This window comes from Cyprinus carpio, chromosome B5, assembly GCF_018340385.1.
Source record: "Cyprinus carpio isolate SPL01 chromosome B5, ASM1834038v1, whole genome shotgun sequence".
NCBI lineage: Eukaryota > Metazoa > Chordata > Actinopteri > Cypriniformes > Cyprinidae > Cyprinus > Cyprinus carpio.
The window spans coordinates 4,975,164-4,993,767 of record NC_056601.1 but is presented as its reverse complement, the minus strand read 5'-3'; the positions used below and the strand labels follow the sequence as shown (position 1 = coordinate 4,993,767).

The 18,604-nt window shown below is 38.2% G+C and overlaps 1 protein-coding gene across 4 annotated transcripts; it reads left to right on the top strand.

Moving 5' to 3' along the window:
• Nucleotides 1–2,038: 2,038 nt before the first annotated feature.
• LOC109090448 (TBC1 domain family member 8B-like) lies at nucleotides 2,039–17,290 on the top strand. 4 transcript variants are annotated; one of them, XM_042723771.1, is made up of 21 exons: nucleotides 2,041–2,441; nucleotides 5,081–5,191; nucleotides 5,293–5,411; nucleotides 5,543–5,765; nucleotides 7,124–7,364; nucleotides 7,440–7,647; nucleotides 8,408–8,575; nucleotides 8,724–8,825; nucleotides 9,158–9,308; nucleotides 9,383–9,597; nucleotides 10,501–10,618; nucleotides 10,921–11,206; nucleotides 11,552–11,678; nucleotides 12,050–12,148; nucleotides 12,664–12,732; nucleotides 12,843–13,083; nucleotides 13,215–13,280; nucleotides 14,747–14,827; nucleotides 15,233–15,274; nucleotides 15,571–15,668; nucleotides 16,521–17,290. In XM_042723771.1, exons 1-21 carry the CDS (start codon nucleotides 2,315–2,317, stop codon nucleotides 17,085–17,087), a joined length of 3,459 nt encoding a protein of 1,152 aa, XP_042579705.1. In that variant the 5' UTR covers nucleotides 2,041–2,314; the 3' UTR covers nucleotides 17,088–17,290. The 4 variants fall into 4 exon arrangements, with proteins under 4 accessions (XP_042579706.1, XP_042579705.1, XP_042579708.1 ...); XM_042723774.1 differs by having other exon boundaries at nucleotides 2,047–2,441; nucleotides 14,747–14,758; XM_042723772.1 differs by lacking the exon at nucleotides 15,233–15,274 and having other exon boundaries at nucleotides 2,039–2,441.
• Nucleotides 17,291–18,604: the final 1,314 nt, after the last annotated feature.

The following is an 18,604-nucleotide window of genomic DNA, read 5'->3' as shown; positions in this document are numbered from 1 at the left end:
CTGTATCTCTTCCCAGAGGGCAGAGGGGAAAACAGGTGATGTCCAGGGTGAGTGGGGTCCATTTTAATACAACTGGCTTTCTTTCTAAGACGGCTAGTGTAAATGTCTTTGAGGGGAGCTAGTGTTGTGCCAGTGATGCGCTCTGCCACCTTCAACACCCGCTGCAAGTCTTTTTTATTTTCTTCTGTGCAGCTGCTGAACCACACTGTTATGCAGTAGGTCATAAGCCTCTGTTTGTTGAACAATAGAAATTGGTCAGCAGGTGATGAGGGAGGTGTGCCTGTTTCAGTTTCCTAAAGAAGTACAGTCTTTGCAGTGCCTTAACCACCTGATGGGAGATGTGTGCGGACCAGGTGAGGTCGGCTGAGATGTGCACACCAAGGAACTTAAAGCTCACTGCCTTCTCAACCTTCTCACCCTGTATGCAGAGGGCAGAGTGCTCAGTACGCCTTGATCTTCTGAAGTCAAATATAAGTTCCTTGGTTTTGATATGTTTAAGTCCGTCCAGATTATTGCAGGAACAGCATTTTGTCAGATACTGGACCTTCTACTTATAGGCTGTTTCATTATTGTCTGTAATCAGTCCCACTATAGTGATGTCATCAGCAAATTTGACAATGGTGTTGGTGGAATGGATGGGGGAGCAGTCGTGTGTAGAGCGAGAAGAGGAGGGGGCTGAGGACACACCCCTGTGGTGTGCCAGTGTTCAGGATGAGAGTTGATGATGTGTAACCTCCCATCCTGACATTCTGAGGTCTGTTGCGCAGGAAGTCCTGTATCCATGTGCACATAATTGAACTAGGCCTAGGCCCAAGTTGCTCAGTTTTTCAACGAGTTTGTGGAGGATGACTATTAAAAGCTGAACTGAAATCCACAAACAGCATTCTTACATAAGTGTTTTTCTAATCCATGTGTGTAAGTGCAGTGTGGAGAGCTTTGATGACTGCATCTTCTGTCGATCTGTTTGCTCGGCAAGGAAACTGGTTTTGGTCGAGGTCGAGAGTGATGACAGTTTTGATGTGAGAGAGTATGAGTCTCTCAAAGCATTTGGTGTTGATAAGGGTTAGAGAAACTGGATGATAGTCATTCAGGCAGTTTACTGTGGTTTTCTTTGGAACTGGGATGATTGTCGCTGACTTGATGCAGGTGGGGACAGCAGACTGTAATAGTGAGAGGTTGAAAATGGTGGTAAATACCTCTGCCAACTGGTCTGCACAGGCCTTCAAGAGCCATCCAGTGACTCCATCTGGACCAGCTGCTTTCCTCGCGGTGACCCTGCAAAGAGTGGATCTGACCTGATGCTGGTGTAGCTGTATCGGGTCATCCTTTACTGGCAGTGAAGGTTGGCTGCTGACATCACTGTTCCGCTGGTCAAAGCGAGAAAAGAAAAAGACTTAAATTTGTGTAACTGATGAAACAAGTGAAGTGAAAAGTGGCGTGACATACAGCCAAGTCTGGTAACCCATACTCAGAATTCGTGCTCTGCATTTAATCCATCCAAAGTGCACACACACAGCAGTGAACACATACACACCATGAACACACATCTGGAGCAGTGGGCAACCATTTATGCTGCGGCGCCTGGGGAGCAGTTGGGGGTTCGGTGCCTTGCTCAAGGGCATCTCAGTCGTGGTATCGCCGGCCCGAGACTCGAACTCAAAATCCTAGGGTTAGGAGTCAAACTCTCTAACCACTAAGCCACGACTTCCCCAAAACAAGACACACAAGCTGAATTGTAATCAATGGCGTTTCATAAAATGTAACAATGTTTTGTTTCTTTAGAGTTTTAAATATATACATATATATTAAGAACGTATTATTGAACTATTAACACTTTAAAAATGTAAACACATCATTGGACTTTTGATATTACTTAATAAAGAGAGCCAGACTGGGTTTTTTTGTTGTGGTTTTTTTTTTATTCTCATCTCTATTCCTGAGCGACTTTGTCATGGAGGTAAACCTGACGAGCTCCAGGTAAAACTTAAAGCGCTGTGGTCGGTATCGTGACAACGCGTCGTAATAAACATATGTTGCTGTCCCTTTAAATAATTTGAAACAAAGTCCTTAGGTGACGCGGGGATTATGGGAAGTGTAGTGGATAGTTTTCAGGGCAGCGCTTTCCTCTGCTCAGCGGGGCAGATGTGGAAGACTACAATCCCAGCGGCGCCGGTGTTGCCGTCTTTGGCTCAGTTTCTGTCGACGTGGGAAAAGCGGCGCAAGAGCAAACAACAATCAAGTCTATGGGTGTATGCGCTTGAGATGATACGAGTGTCGTGCGAGAGGACGCGTGTCTCTGAAAACAGACTCCAGCATGTGGCTCAGACCCGAAGAGGTGCTTCTCAAAAACGCGCTGAAATTATGGGTGACGGAGAAATCCAACGATTACTTCGTGCTGCAGCGCAGACGCGGATACGGAGAGGACAGCGGCGGATTGACAGGTAACGTTAACGTTACCGGGAGCGCGCGCGGATATCCGTGTTCAAGCGCTAGGCATGGAAAAGCCTCTGATGCTTAAACTGATGTTTTAATATGTATCCAACTGTCATCTCTTTTTCGGTGTTACACCTTTAAATACACTTCAACTGATTTCCCAAACTATTGATTTTTAGATTTAACCCCAAGTGCTTTTGCAACAGGTCAGGAGTTAATGCAGTCTTGCGGAATGGATGGTTTTTGTAAGTTTGACTCTTAGTGGACTGATGATGTGCTCTTTTGAGTGCTGACGTCACCACTGCGGTAAACTGGCCGTGTGCATGAAGGTAGGCTCCTTAAAAATGCGAGATATTCCTCCAGATATTATATATTTAGAAGCCGAAGCCTAAACGTGTTTAATACGGAGACTGTTCATGTGGGTCTGGGCTGCTCCTTCTCTTTGACAGGAGTTGTTGCGTCACGCTGTGACGTCAGATTGTTTAGGTTTGAGGTGGATCAGCGTGTTTACTGGAAGATGCTTTCTCTCCAGTGTCACTCTGAAAGAAGGCCGTATTGATTTGTGATGCGACTTGGGAATATCTTGTCAGTAAAGGGCAACATGATAACTGCAAGTCTGATATCATTTCAAGCCAATTTAAACTCTTATCTTTTAAAGATACATTAATTTTTACAATTTGAACATTAGATGTTACACATAAACAACTGTATAGTTTTAAAGTTTTGAGTAATATAATTATAATGATGTTCATTTGCATGACAACTAGGGTTACACTTTATTTTAAGGTGTCCTTGTTCCAGTGTAATTATACATTTAAGCCCTGAGTAATATTAATTAACTTCATGTACTTACTATATTTTTAGTGTTAGGATTAGGGTTTGGCTTAGGGTTACCTGCATTTAATTATGCCTAATTTATTCTTATTACAATAGTAGGACACAATTACTTGTAATAATTGTTTTATGTATTTTAAGCTTTCATTCAGAGATTCTTTATATATTTCTTTATAGCCTACAATACATTGTTTGGGTCAAAGTTATTTTTCTTTTATGCCAAAAATCATTAGGATATTAAGTAAAGATCATGTTTCATTAAAACCTAATTTGTGATTAGTAATTTGCATTGCTAAGAACTTCATTTGGACAACTTTAAATGCAATTTTCTCAATATTTAGATTTTTTTTGCACCCTCAGATTCCAGATTTTCAAATAGCTGTATCTCGGCCAAATATTGTCCTATCCTAACAAACCATACATCAATGGAAAGCTTGATCCTTATCCCTTTAAAAAATGACCCTTATGACAGATTTTTTTGGTCCAGGGTCACATATATACAATTGATCCACTATAACAAATTGACTGAGTATGGAAAAAATTGAGGATAGTCGTACGTTTGTGGCAGGACCACAGCTATGTGATGAGAAATGGTGCTCAATTTAAAATCTAATCCTGTAAATTAAATGCAAATTGGAAGGATGACTCTACATATTATTAAAGCGTTGAAAGCCAAACTGAGCTGCTGCGTTTCAATGCATTAGAGATTTATAGGCATTGGTCTGCTGGGAATTGTCTGCAGTGGTCACTGATGACAACAATTTATTAATAAACTGAACTGAGCTGGATAATGGCACTAGTTTTGCAACATCGACAGTGTTATTGAACTGAATTGAAACAACACTGCACAAAATTGAGATGAATAATAACACTATTATCTTCTGTAGAGCTGCTTTACAGCTGAAATTGAATTTGTTTTATAACTGAGGAATTTTACAACATTAACAACATTAACATTATTTTTCTATTATTATTGTGAAGCTGCTTTGAAACAATCTGTTTTGTATAAATAGGACTTGACTTAATAAATAAAACAATAAATCATTAGTAATAAGCATCATAGCATCACAGAGTCGCCAGCACAGAAGAATTTATGGCCACAATTGTTGTTGAGTTGATTATAGGTTTTACTGTAATTAGTGACTATTTTTTTCTTTTGGAGTTCATCACCATGGAAACCTTTGCTTCATGGCTAAGGGCCATAATACACCAGCTTCTCTCAGCAGTGCAGAGAGGACAGATTTTCAGTGACTAACATTAAATTCCCTTCTAACATCCTGATGTGCATCAGAGACATTGAAAGAAGTAAATCAAGTGCCAGTCAAGCCTAATGTTATTCTATATTGTTTTGTCATAGTAACGTATAATGTTTTTGAAAGGAGTCTCTTATGCACACATAGGCTGCATTTATTTCATCATAAAAACAGGAAAAACTGTAATATTGTGAAATACTATTGCAATTTAAAATCAGCAGCATTTCTCCAGTCTTCAGTGTCACATGATCCTTCAGATATTATTCTAATATGCTTATCTGATGCTCAAGAAACATGTCTTATTATGAGATCAGTGTTAAAAAAAAAGTAATAAATGAAAACGGCTGCTATTTGTATGAATGTAATGACTACTCCATAAATGTTTCATATTTTCTTGCTGTTGTCTTTTTATGTTTTCCTATACAGTTGTAATTCAGACTGCAGATTTAAAGAAATATATATATATATATATATATATATATATATATATATATATATATATATATATATATATATCGTTTTAGTAATGTTATGTTTATTATTTAATGTCATTGTTTTAGGCCTGCTGGTTGGAACTTTGGACACAGTTCTTGACTCCACAGCCAAAGTCGCCCCGTTTCGCATTTTACACCAGACGCCCGACTCTCAGGTGTACTGGAGCGTTGCCTGTGGTGAGAGAGATGCTGCACACAGTGTTAATGTGTATGTGAAGGCTCAGACTCTCTTCATTTAGATCTTTATATAATGTGTGTGTGTGTGTGTGTGTGTGCAGGAGCATCTTTAGAGGAGATCTCACAGCACTGGGACTGGCTGCAGCAGAACATCATCAGAACTCTCTCTGTCTTCGATTCTGGTGAAGACATCACCAGTTTTGTCCAGGGAAAGATAAGGGTGAGAGGATTATTTGTCTCCAAAGCACTTTTGAATGTTGTTTTTTCTTGTTTTTGTGTTTTGTGCTATTTTAGATGTAAGTCCCAGTCTTGCATTGTTGACTTCAGTGGCGGTATGTTGTGTTTGTATAGGGTCTGATAGCAGAGGAGGGCAAATCAGCCGGTGACGAGGAGGACCCCGAACGCTTCCGGGAGGCTGTGCTGCGATTTGAACGTCTGTTCGGTTTGCCTCAGAGAGAGAAGCTTGTGACGTATTTCTCTTGCAGCTACTGGAGAGGACGAGTGCCAAACCAGGGCTGGATCTACCTCAGCACCAACTTCCTGTGTTTCTACTCCTATATGCTGGGAAATGAGGGTAAGAAACATGATCGCCTGTTTACACATAATACCAAAAGCTGGCTATTTTATGATGGTTATGATGTCTGAACAATGCATTTATTAGCAAAGGGATTTTAGAATTGTTTGGTACCAAGGCCCCACATATATTATTACACTTGTGGCCCCCTGGGTGGTCCCTGGACCCCCATTTGAAAACACCTACACTACCTTTCAAAAGTTAGGGATCAGTAAGTTTATTGAGCCTCTAATGCTCATTAAGGCCACATTTATTTGTTCAAAAATACAGAAAAAAAACCTAATATTGTGAAAAATTATTGAAATTTCTAATATTGGTTTCCTATTTTAATATTAGTGCTGTCAAACGATTAATCGCATCCAAAATAAAAGTTTTTGTTTTCATAATATATGCTTGTGTTCTGTGTATATATATTATGTATTTATAAATACACACACATACAGTATATATTCTGAAAATATTTACATGTATTTACATGTCTTTATTTGTATTCATATAATTTCTATTATAAATCAATGCATTTAATATATAAAAACATATTTCTCTGAAATATATACATGCATGTGTGTTTTTATATATACATAATAAATATACACAGTATACATCCATATATTATGTAAAAACAAAACTTTTATTTTGATGTTAAAAAAGAACAAAAAAAATTTTTTTCTAATGATGTAAAAAAATAATTTAACAATAATCAATAAAATAAACATACATTAACCCAGATTAACACAAAACACATTAAAAAAAAAGTCACACCAAACACATGCTAAAACTTGTCTATATTGTAACACAATATTTTTATTTTGAATAAACACTGTTATTTTTAACTTTTTATTCATCAAAGTATCCTGAAAAAAAGGTATCACGTGTCCCAAAAAAATATTAAGCTGCACAACTGTTTAGAACATTGATTATAAATCAGAAATTCTGAATGATTTCTGAAGGATCATGTGACACTGAAGACTGGAGTAATGATGCTGAAAATTCAGCTTTGCTTCACAGGAAAAAATGTCAAAACTTTTGAATGGCAGTGTATATTAAGATTGCATATCAATGAATATTCATTATTTAGCAGCTCAAACAACTCCTATTTTTTCCACATGCAAAGAGGTTAACCAATTATAACAGAGGACATTCACATATCAAAGTCCTAAAGAGATTCCTCACCCAAAAATTTAAATTCTGTCGTCATTTACTCACCCTCATGTCATTCTAAATCTGTATGGTTTGATTTCTTCTGTGGATTATAAGAGATATAACACCTTATGTGCTTCATATCTAATGTTTTTGTCTTTATAAGTGTTACAGTTGGCATCTGCCAAAATCTAATATTATTATGCATTCTTGCTTAGTGAAACTGATGTATCCCTGGGATGAGGTGAGCCGCCTGGAACGTACGTCGAGTGTGTTGTTGGCGGAGAGCATCCGTGTGTGTGTGCGTGGAGAGGATCATTACTTCTCAATGCTCCTGAGGCTCCAGCAGACATACCTGATAATGCAGCAGCTGGCTGAATATGCCATTGTTCGCTTCTTTGACAAAGAAACATTTAATGCTGAACATCCACTAGCCAACCCTCTTCACATCATGCAGAAGTGCGTTAGTTTTATTCCTCTGTTACCTATTTTTCTTTTACTGGACGATGTCTGACTCTACTGTAATCGTTGCAGGGCTCTGGAAATCCATGCACGGAATCAGTCATTTCGATCATTCTTCCGGTTGCCGCAGGAGGAGAATCTTTGTGAAGTGCACGAGAGTTTCCTCTGGGTTCCATTCAGCCATGTCAATACGCTTGGAAAAATCTGTGTCTCTGAGAACTATCTGTGCTTTGCAAGCCAAGATGGGTCTCAGTGCCATCTCATAATCCCTCTATGGGAGGTGCGTATACTGCTCATTTTTCTGCAAGCTACAAAGAATGTCATGGTGAAGACAAGTGCCCTTGAGAAAAAGCAGCATGTGCAATATTATTAAATGTGCACTTGTATTTAAATACACGACATATAACTTTGAGTAGAAATTACAGTAAAGTATATTTTAGTTTACCATAAATGCTTGTCAGAACATTCGGCTGACGCTTTACTCTTCATACCATATTTCAAAGACAATAGAAGTAGTACAATTGTACAGTATGAAGATCGGTTGCATGAACTGCTTAAACTAGTCTTAAAAAGTTAGTCATCTAATTTGTTTTCTTAAAGACTGGTCATGACTTCTTAAAGTCCATTACAAAAAGATAGATTGCTCAGCTAGTAACAAAATGATAGATCGGTAACTGCTAGCTAGTCAGACTGTTTCTTAAGAGACAGTCTTAGCATAGTGCCTGTGTTTATGCAACTGGCCCCTGTTTTTAAGTTAAAGTTCAACTACTGTTTTATGTTGATGTTGAATAATCTTGTGTAAATTATACTTTCAACACCAAAGTGATTTCTATTAACAGAGGGTAAAAATACATTTTGAAATAGATTTTACCTACAGAATCTAAGCAATCAATCCACCCCTTTCTGCCATGAGCATATTCTCGTAGTTCTGCCTTTAGACTTTTAGAGTTTTGGAGAGTTCATAAGTTTCTGCTGTTTTGTTATCACTATGTTTGTATTTCACTAATGCCGATTTATGTGTGGTTTCGGCATTAATGTAGGTGTTTAGTGTGGAGCTGCCAGATCGTGGTAGTCGTGCCCTGACTGTGTGTCTTCGTGGCAAGAGGGCTTTGCGTTTTTCTGAGGTTCGGGATTTTGAGCGACTTGCTGCCACCATCCGCAGAAAGTGTGGGACAGCAGGAAGCCCCCAGCACTACATCAGTAATCCGGTAATCGCTCTACACTCCATCCACTATTAGAAATAACTTGTCATGATAATCATTTAAAAATATCCCACATTTCATGGTATGATTTTGTGATAACTGTAAAAATGCCAGAGGAGACACTAGATTGTATGTGTGTGTTTTTCTCTCTGAGGATGAGGAGGGTGTTATGGTGGGACAAAGTCAAGCCGTCAGCACTGAAGCTCTTATGAACGTCTTTCATCCACATGATGCAGAAAACCTTGACCCCAAAATGGTACAGAGAACCTCATTGCAATATTGGTGCAATGTTAGTTTAGTAAAGATGATTAATGTTATCAAAAGATGTTGTATACACTTCTGTTTAAATGTTGGTTGTCAGTAAGATTCATATATTCATTCAGCAAGGACACATTAAATTGAGAGTAAATGCATTTATGACGTTACATAGGATTGCCATTTCAAATAAATTCAATCCTGAAAAAAATTTATTGTGTGAAGACTAGAGTAAATGGCTGTTGAAAATTCAGCTCTGCCTTCACAGGAATAAATTACATTTTTAAAATATATTCAAATAGAAAACGTTTATTTTAACACTGTGATTGACAGCTGAAGGAGCGAATGAAGGAGCAGTCGTGGCAGATCCATTTTGCTGAATATGGCCGTGGATCTGGAATGTTTTGCACCAAAAAAACACGGGATCTCATTGTACGAGGAGTTCCAGAGACTCTCAGAGGAGAACTTTGGATGCTCTTCTCAGGTGTGTGTTGTTCTGGATGTGTGTGGGTGTATATGTGCCACAGTTTTGTGCATACATGTTTGCTTGTGTTATAGGTGCAGTACATGACATGACCTCTCATCCCGGATACTATGGACGGCTATTGGAGGAGTGTATGGGCAGCAGCTCGCTTGCGTGTGACGAGATTGAGAGAGATCTGCATCGCTCACTCCCAGAACACCCAGCATTCCAGAGCGACACGGGAATCTCAGCTCTTCGCCGCGTCTTGACTGCCTACGCTCATCGCAACCCCAAAATCGGCTACTGCCAGGTGAAAACACACATGTAACATTTTCATCTAGTCTAACACATGGTCTTAGCATCAAATTGCACAGTCCATAGAACATCAGATTCATCTTCTTCACAAATTTGTTAAAAAGCTTTCTCAAAAGCATCACGTTGCACACAATTTCAAGCAGCCCAGGTTTGTGTTGGTATAGTAGTGTTTATGAGGTTCATGGCATAAAATCTGTGATAAATTCTCAATTTAACAAGTGTTTACATGTCAATCGGATGATCCTAGCATGTCTAAAGGCCCTTTGTTTTGGTCTGATTTTGATTTTTAGTATAATGGGGACTTAAGTGACTGGTTGTAGCTTTATGTTGGTGTACAATATGTGTGTATGCAACATCCCCCTCATGCACAGCCTACAGTATCATCTGCAAGACTAGCATAAACACAATTATTCATTACACACACACAAACAAGATTGATGGTTGTTGCACATTGCATCAATATTTGATATTAAATATTTAATAAAACAAGGAAAATGAAAACCAGCTGAATCTATGGTTATTAAGAACATAAATAGAACTCATTCAAAAATATTTCTGTGTGCAAAACAGAAAGGACATGAAATTTGAATAATTTTTTGGTAATCAAATATACAATATGGAAATATACAAAGCGAAGTATTCAAGGAATATGGTGAATGCATAAAATAATTTGTTTTGGGGGTTTTTTTGCTATGGAAGCCAAATTATTTTTGTTCATATTCAATTTGCATATACAGCTATGTCACAGAATCTTAGAGGGACTAAAAAAATCTCTCTTTTTACATGCAAATTTGTGGTTTTCACTTTATTCACTAAAAACTCTACTTCCACTCATTCTAATAATAATTTAGTTTTCATATATTATAACTGTATCATGTTGTTTTGTCGGTCTGTCCAGGCGATGAATATCCTGACGTCTGTGTTGCTGCTGTATGCTAAAGAAGAAGAGGCTTTCTGGCTGCTGGTCGCTGTGTGTGAACGAATGCTCCCAGACTACTTCAACCGTAGAATTATTGGTATGTGTGTGTATGAGGTAGCTGGTTATACACATCTCATACCCGAGAGATGATTGAATCATCTTAATATACTTGCAGGCTGCCGTTGTAACACAATGCCAATGGTGTCGTAATTGGATGAGCTTTGTTAGGGTGCTCCACAATTTTTTTTGTTCATGTTAAGTACTTTCTCCTATTCTGTCTGTAATTAGATTTGCCTGTACTTATTTGTGCCATTCTTTTTGTTTCTGCAGTGGCAGTTTACTGAATCTGTTTATTTTTGAATACAGTATTATTCATGTCTCAGTGTGTGTGTTTTCCAGGAGCCCTGGTGGACCAGGCTGTGTTCGAGGAACTGATCCGTGAGCATTTAACCCAGCTGACCGAACACATGACGGACCTGTCATTCTTCTCATCAGTGTCGTTGTCATGGTTCCTGACTCTCTTCATCAGCGTACTGCCAATAGAGAGCGCTGTGAATGTTGTTGACTGCTTCTTTTATGATGGTATCAAAGCCATCCTGCAGCTTGGCCTTGCTGTCCTCGACTACAATATGGACAATCTGCTTTGTTGCCATGACGACGCAGAAGCTGTCACAGTCCTCAACAGGTGATTGGAACGTTGTCCTCTTAACATGGCCAAAGCATGATTGTAGCAAGCTGTGTTGTCATTATGTTATGTGCAATATAAAATTAAAAGGGGAAATTTTAAACAGAAAAGGGGTCACAAAAATATATTTACGTATATTATATTATAATATATCATATTATTGAAAGGAACATTTTTCCATGCTGTGTAACTCATGCAGCAAAGATCAGGAATGATCGACCTCAAGAGTCTCTTTGGATGACAAGCTGCTGTTTAATTGTAAACAGCATCAACCTCTTTCATTTTTGCAGTGGATTTTTAAATTTACAAACTTAACCTGTATTTAAATCTGATTTTATCCTTCAGGTTTTTTGACAGTGTCACAAATAAAGACAGTCCCCTGCCAGCTACTGTACAGCAGGCATCTGCAACAGCCAATGACAAATCAATACAAAAGGTTGACATCAGTGATCTCATCAAAGAGTCATATGAGGTAAAGCTACACACTTTAATATACTGTACTGAACATTAAAATCTGTTTTCTTTTTGATATCTTTAGCTCTGGTTTTGTCAGAACATGTAGTAAGCGCAGATTTTTTATTATTTTTAAGGTAGTAAGTGACTAATAAAATTAATCTGATGTCTTTCTTAATGCTTTAGTAATTCACACCTGAACTCACACCTGATTTTATAGCAATGTAAAATCTGCTTGTGCAATGACAAGGGGTACATTTTTCTGCACTTTCAAACTGGTCAGTTTTATGGAATGATGAAAACCCCCCTCTGACAGGAGTTCTGTGGTCAGCAAACCACACGTCTGAAATAGACGGTTGCTCTGACTAATGAAACTTTTTTTTTTTTCAGAAATATGGAAACATTCGAACAGAGGAAGTGGAAAACATGCGGAAGAGGAACAAGCTTTATGTCATTCAAACACTAGAAGACACAACAAAACAAAATGTAGTAAGTACAAAACCTTAATTTCATAATAATATAATATAATATAATATGATATAATATAATAAACTAAGCATTACAATTTCCAAAAAAAATAATAAAAAAAAAAAGATATAATGGAGATCTAATGGAGAAAAAAGAAACATACAAAATAGAAGTAGAGTTATGTGGTTTCATCCCAGATTTGATTTTGCAAAGTATACACTACCGTTCAAAAGTTTGGGATCAGTAAATTATTTTTGAAGAAATGAATTTTATTCAGCAAGGATTCATTAAATTAATCAAGAGAGTCAGTAAAGACATTTATAAATGTTACAAAATATTTCTGTTTCAAATAAAAGCAGTTCTTTTATTTCTGAATAAAATATTGTCAAATATTTTGAATTGTAACAGAACCTTTGAATGGTAGTGTAATTTACATAATTTTTCTTACACATTGTTTGCACATACAGTGGCAGTAAAGATTATTTTCCATTGTAAGATGTTTAATTGTCTGTCATTTTTGTGTCTTATTGCTGCAGCTTCGTGTTGTTGCTCAAGATGTGAAATTCAGTGCTGCTCAGCTGGATGAGCTCTACATGCTTTTTAAGGTGAGTTGCGTTAACAAATTTGTGTACTTCAATGCATGAAGGCCTCAAAATGCTGCTCCAGCCACACAAATTGTTAAAGCTTGTGTCTTTTGACTGTTTGTATGTTATAGAGGCAGCACTTTGTGAGCTGTTACTGGTCAGTATGTAGTCCTGCCCTGCAGAACCATGACCCCAGCCTGCCATATCTGGACCAATATCAGCTGGATCAGTCCCAGTTTAGTAGCCTGTTTAACCTCCTGCAGCCGTGGACCACACACACACATGTGCGCTCACTGGCACGATCAGCCTTCCGGCTTCTGGACGCGAATGGAGACGGACTTGTGAACTTCAAAGAGTTCATATGCGGTCTGGGTAAGAGGAGCCTTCCCTGAACTAAATTGACTGCCCTTTGAACTTTCACCTCAGTACATAGTAGCTTTCCTTAACCTGCCAGATTAATTCAAGTGTGTGTGTGTGTTTGTGTGTGTGTGTGTGTATTGCAGATATCCTATACAACCGATCTTTCACAGAAAAACTAAAATTTCTCTTCAAACTACACATTCAACCAGGTAAATTTATTGTATGACCTCTGCCACTGTGTATAATAAAAGCTTAGTGTTAACATAAAATATGATTATGCATATATATGGTTAATCTTCATACTGTATAGTCCCCTCTACAACCTTAAAGGAGTAGTTTACTTCCACAATAAACATTTCCTCATAATTTACTCACCCCATTTTCACCCAATAAAACAATCCATTACTTTCTTCAGTCGAAAAGGTTTTTGAGGAAAACATTCCAGGATTTTCTCCATAAAATGGACTTCATTGGCGGTCAAGTGAAAGGTCCAAATAGCAGTTTCAATGCAGCTTCAAAGGGCTCTACATGATCCCAGCCGAGGAATAAGGATCTTAATTAGTGAAATGAAAAAAATGATATACTTTTTTTCTACCACAAATGCTCATCTTGCACTTGCTCTGCGATGTGCATCTGTGACTTTCACGTGTGGTTAGTTCTTCATCTTTGTACTCCGATTTAAAAAGGTAGGGTAGGGCAAAAAGCTCCATCTCATTTTTCTCCTCCAACTTCAAAATCATCCGACATCGTTGTTTTACCTTTATATTTGTAAAGGGCGTTTGACATTCTTTGCACATTCGCTTTGTAAACACTGGGTCAGTACTTCACACACGTGACCTTTCCAACGTGACTGCATAATGCGTGATGTTAAGCTAGTGCATGACGAGCGTTTGTGGTTAAAAAGTATAAGTATATGCTTTTTTTTTTTTTTTTTTTTTTTTTGAAAAAATTCCTCTGCTGGGTTCAGGATCTTTTGAAGCTGCATTGAAACTGCAGTATGGACCTTCAAACTGTTGGGTTCCTATAACATCCATAATATGGAGAAACATTCTGAAATGTTTCCCTCAAAAACCTTGATTTCTTTTCAAGGCAGTAGCAAGTCTTGGTGCTTGCTCTGCCGCAGCAGCATAGCAGATCTATTCTGCCAAGACCAAATACATTAACATTGTCATGTACATTACCATGCCAATCCCTCCGAGAGCTGTCATGACAGAACCCTATTTAATCTGTACATCTGCCCCCTCTATGAACCTGTGTTATCTATGTCTAATCTCTACATCTCCTCATTATTTGCTGTATTTGTAAATTTTACATTTTGTTAGTTAGTTAGTTATTAGAAACTTTTGTTTTGAACCAAAGGATCTTAAAGTACATTTAGTACTTTGTGATGCTTATGCTTGGCTGAAGGGCGTAATAGCAATATAGGGCCAATGTAGTATGAGTCTGTATCTGTAACTGCTAAGATACCAGCACTTTATCTAAATAACCCTTCACTCTTGATGGAGTTAAGTTCGTGTAGCATGTTTGTGTGACTGTGCCTTTTTAAAACTATATGCAATGTTGACAAGTGCAGATTTATCCATAACTTATGACAGATCATGACTGACACTTTTTTTACCGATTCGAATAAAAGTAGAATGTGTGCATATATGCATATTTTCTGTGTTTTCTTCAGGGACCCAGGAGTGTAAGATTTTACCGTCGTCTAGATTTTTTCCTCCGGCTGAAGATCACTCTTTCTCTACTCGTCTTTCTGGTCAGCTTCCACTGCTTTCTGTGGCTCCTCAAGCCTCCTTTCTTTCCATTTCATTCATTCATTTCTTTCTTTATTCATTTATATTCACATTTCACTCTTCCTTCTTCCGTCTGGGTGTGTTATAATGTCACAATTTTTTTTTGTTTTCCTATGTGTATTTTTAAATGTTTGTGTGTTGTGTGTAGCATTTGTATTTGTGTTTAAGAGGGACTTGTCTCACCTAACTGCCAGAAAGCTTTGATTTCTAGAAACACACCTCATTTTGGTGTTTTAACAAGAAGCAGCAGAATCTCAAAAACCCTGCCCACCCTGAAAACCATGTAGACTATGTGTATGCATGTATATCTGCATGTGAGTGTCTCTGTGTTTCGTGGGCTGTACATTTTTTTCCTCTCTTCCATGTAGACTCTGCAGAGGATGGAGTGATCAGAAAATGTCCAGAGAGAGGTGAAGTATTCATCCCTGTCCTCTAATCATGTTCTCGTCATCATATCACAAATAAACCATAACAGGGTTGTCAGGGTCACTGTGCAATGACCAAATGACTGTACATTTTTGCTTGGCTATTTGATAAATAAATGGACAAAAAATATTTGAGATTGATTGCCAGGCACTTAAATCAAATATAGAGTTTATTATGGGTTATTATATAAAAATAATTGACCACAGAATGCTGTCATTGATGAATCAGAATAAAGTAGTCTAGGGAGCTATTGAAAAATCTGTTGTATTTTGCCCCTCAGGTCGTGCTAAAGTTGATCTGCAGGAATATCTGAAACAGTGGCAGGAAGACTTGCAGCGGAGAGAGGAGAATATTAAAGATCTGCCCAGAATTAATCAGGTAAACACACACTGAAGATGTGGTCAGAATCTGAAATGTCTTTGTTTCCTTTGTTAATGGTATTAAATGGCTTTGTTTAGCCATTTAATGATGACTGAACGATGGCTTTTCATGCCTTTATAACTGCGATTTTTCCAGTTCATGTATAGCTGATCTGTGTACATTAAAGGGATAGTTCACCCAAAAATAAAAATTCTGTCATTAACTACTCACCTTCATGTCGTTCCAAACCTGTAAGACCTTCGTTCATCTTCAGAACACAAATTCAAATATTTTTGATGAATTCCGAGAACTCTCTGACCCTCCCATAGACAGCAATGATCCTTACACAAAGTTTAAAAACAAAGCAAGGAGATCGTTAAAGTAATCCATGTGACATCAGTGGTTCAACCATAATTTTTCAAAGCTACAAGAATACTTTATTCAACAATTGATCTCCTTCACGTCACACTATAGTGCCATTTTGGAGCACATCACATATGTAAACAATGTATGTACATAGATACATTGTCTATGCTTTGATCTGAATGTAAACAATGTATCCGTGTACCTACGTTGCTCATTCTTATTTAAGTACAGCACCTGGTTGGCTTTGTCCTAATCAGTGATGATTCCACAAGTACTTTGAGTTGTTTGTCAACAGTGTCATCAGCGTTCATTCTCTGCTCACTGACCTTGTTCAGAGCAGTCCTGTTCCTGTCCTGAACACATACAAACTCAAGTGGAGACTTGTCTAATTGAAGTGTAATAGGCATTTTTGCCCATGGTAACATCTATAGTGATTTGTTGTCATTTCTGACCATAGAAATACAGTTCAGTTTAATTAAAGAGACTGTATCGACTGTGTTCCAGGTGCAGTTTATTGGTTTGACGAAGACTCTGTATGGTGTGTTCCATGGCACCGAGGAGGAGGAGAGTCTGTACCGCGCTGTGGCGCGAGTGACCAGTCTTCTGCTGCGCATGGAGGAGGTGGGGCGGAAGCTACAGGAGAGCAGCCTGCAGAAAACGCCCCAAACTACACCCACCAGCACGCCTCAGCCAGAGACATCCCCAACATTACCCACCAGCCCTGAGAACGAAACCCTCGCTGAGGGTGAAGGCGACCAACCCGAGTCTCCGGCTAGTCCACAAGAAACTGCCCCATCCCACTCTGACATTACCCCGACCTCAACCTCACGTCCTTCCACACCCACCAGCAGTCCCACCGGAACCAGCAGCCCCGTGTTGGACACGCCAACAGACACCCCCAGCTCGCCCTCTGCGGTCAGAGACGGGGACTGGAGTTTCTCCTTCGAGCAGATTCTTGCGTCTCTCCTGAATGAACCGTCTGTCGTTCGCTTCTTCGAACGGGCCGTTGACACAGATTCTCTGATCGCACACGCATGCAAAAACCAGCTTAAAGTTGCACACTTTAAGTAACACACTATATCAGAGCAATCACAGCAAAACACTGCCCTAAAAGCCATAAACCCTCTCCCTTCCTCTTTCTCTTTTTCTGTGTGACTTGTACAGGTCAGTGTTTGTGAAACACTTATGTCTGTTACAGATGAGGAAATCGTTTTATTTATATACAGACACACATATGCAGGACAAGTACAAATCAAAGGGACCCCCCCCCCCCCCCCCCAAAAAAAAGAATTGAGGTATAAAATGATTGAGATTGCACAGTATTAAGAAAAACAGGAATTTTGATGTAATATAAAAAATTAGTGTTCGATGTTATCTGATTGGTGTGAGATATTGTGATATAATATAGATGAGGTATTATATTATAAATAATAGAATAAATGGCACGTGTGATTTGGGATGATGGCATGAAAAGGCTTTGCCTGCTTTATCCATTAAGTAACCTTGAAACAGCTTACACGCACATGCACTACGTCTGTCCTTCCCAGCCTGACCTAATGCACATAAGCACATGTAGGACCACAAAAGGAAGGATGATTGTAAGGGAAATCAAAACACTATACTGTCGAACTGCTAATGGCTGAAAAAAATTCTATTGTTTGAGAATTAATTAAAAATATATTTTTCCATAACACATATGTCGCCTTACATTACATACCTTGCTCGAATGAGCTATGAAATTCTTTCGTTCTTTTTGTAGAGGCTTGATTAGGAATGCCCAGAATGGTTATGCTAATGAGGAGGCGGAGTTTAGTCCATGTCATATCACATTCCACTGCACTGAAGGTCTTTATTATTCCAGATTATAGTCATGTAATTCTGATTCACTGAATGTGTTTGTGTCTACAAACCAAAATCTGTGGTTTATGCCTTATTCGTTTTTGATTCAGGACTTCAGTACTATCACAAGTGCTTCCATTTAATGAAACCTATTTCATCTTTAAATATTTTTCGCAAGCATTTTGGAGATTAGTTTCAAAATATATTTGAATTCCGTCATAAAACAAGAAGTATATTTTCTGTCATTATTTTACAGATTAAAAAAAAATACTATAGAGAACATACTGAAATGCTTTAGCAAGAAAAATATTTAGAACTGTTGCGCTGTAAATGATATGCAAAGTGTATAAGTAATTTTTCTGTCAGTTCATGTAGTCGACGCTGTAAGAAACATTAAGTGATAAATCACCCATCGTAAGAGTTGTTGTATGATCCTTAAAATGGACAAATGGATATGCAGAATTGTTCTTAATTTTGAATTTTGTGTAAATGTTGAGAGCTTGTGGTGATGAGTGCAAGAAAGGGAAGTTGGTGATTTGTGGTTTTTCCGTTTGAAGTTGTGTCAGGTCTACACCAGCTAAACAAAGTTTTTCATTCTGTGTGTAATAGAGAAATTATGTTCTTCTAAAGCTAAAGGCACCTCAGAGTAGGAAGCCGCAGTGCTTATTTTCCATTCGATTGGTTGTTCATCTAAGGAAGATGTTGTTTTGCTTTTGTATTCTTGCACACTAACCACAAAGTCCATAGAA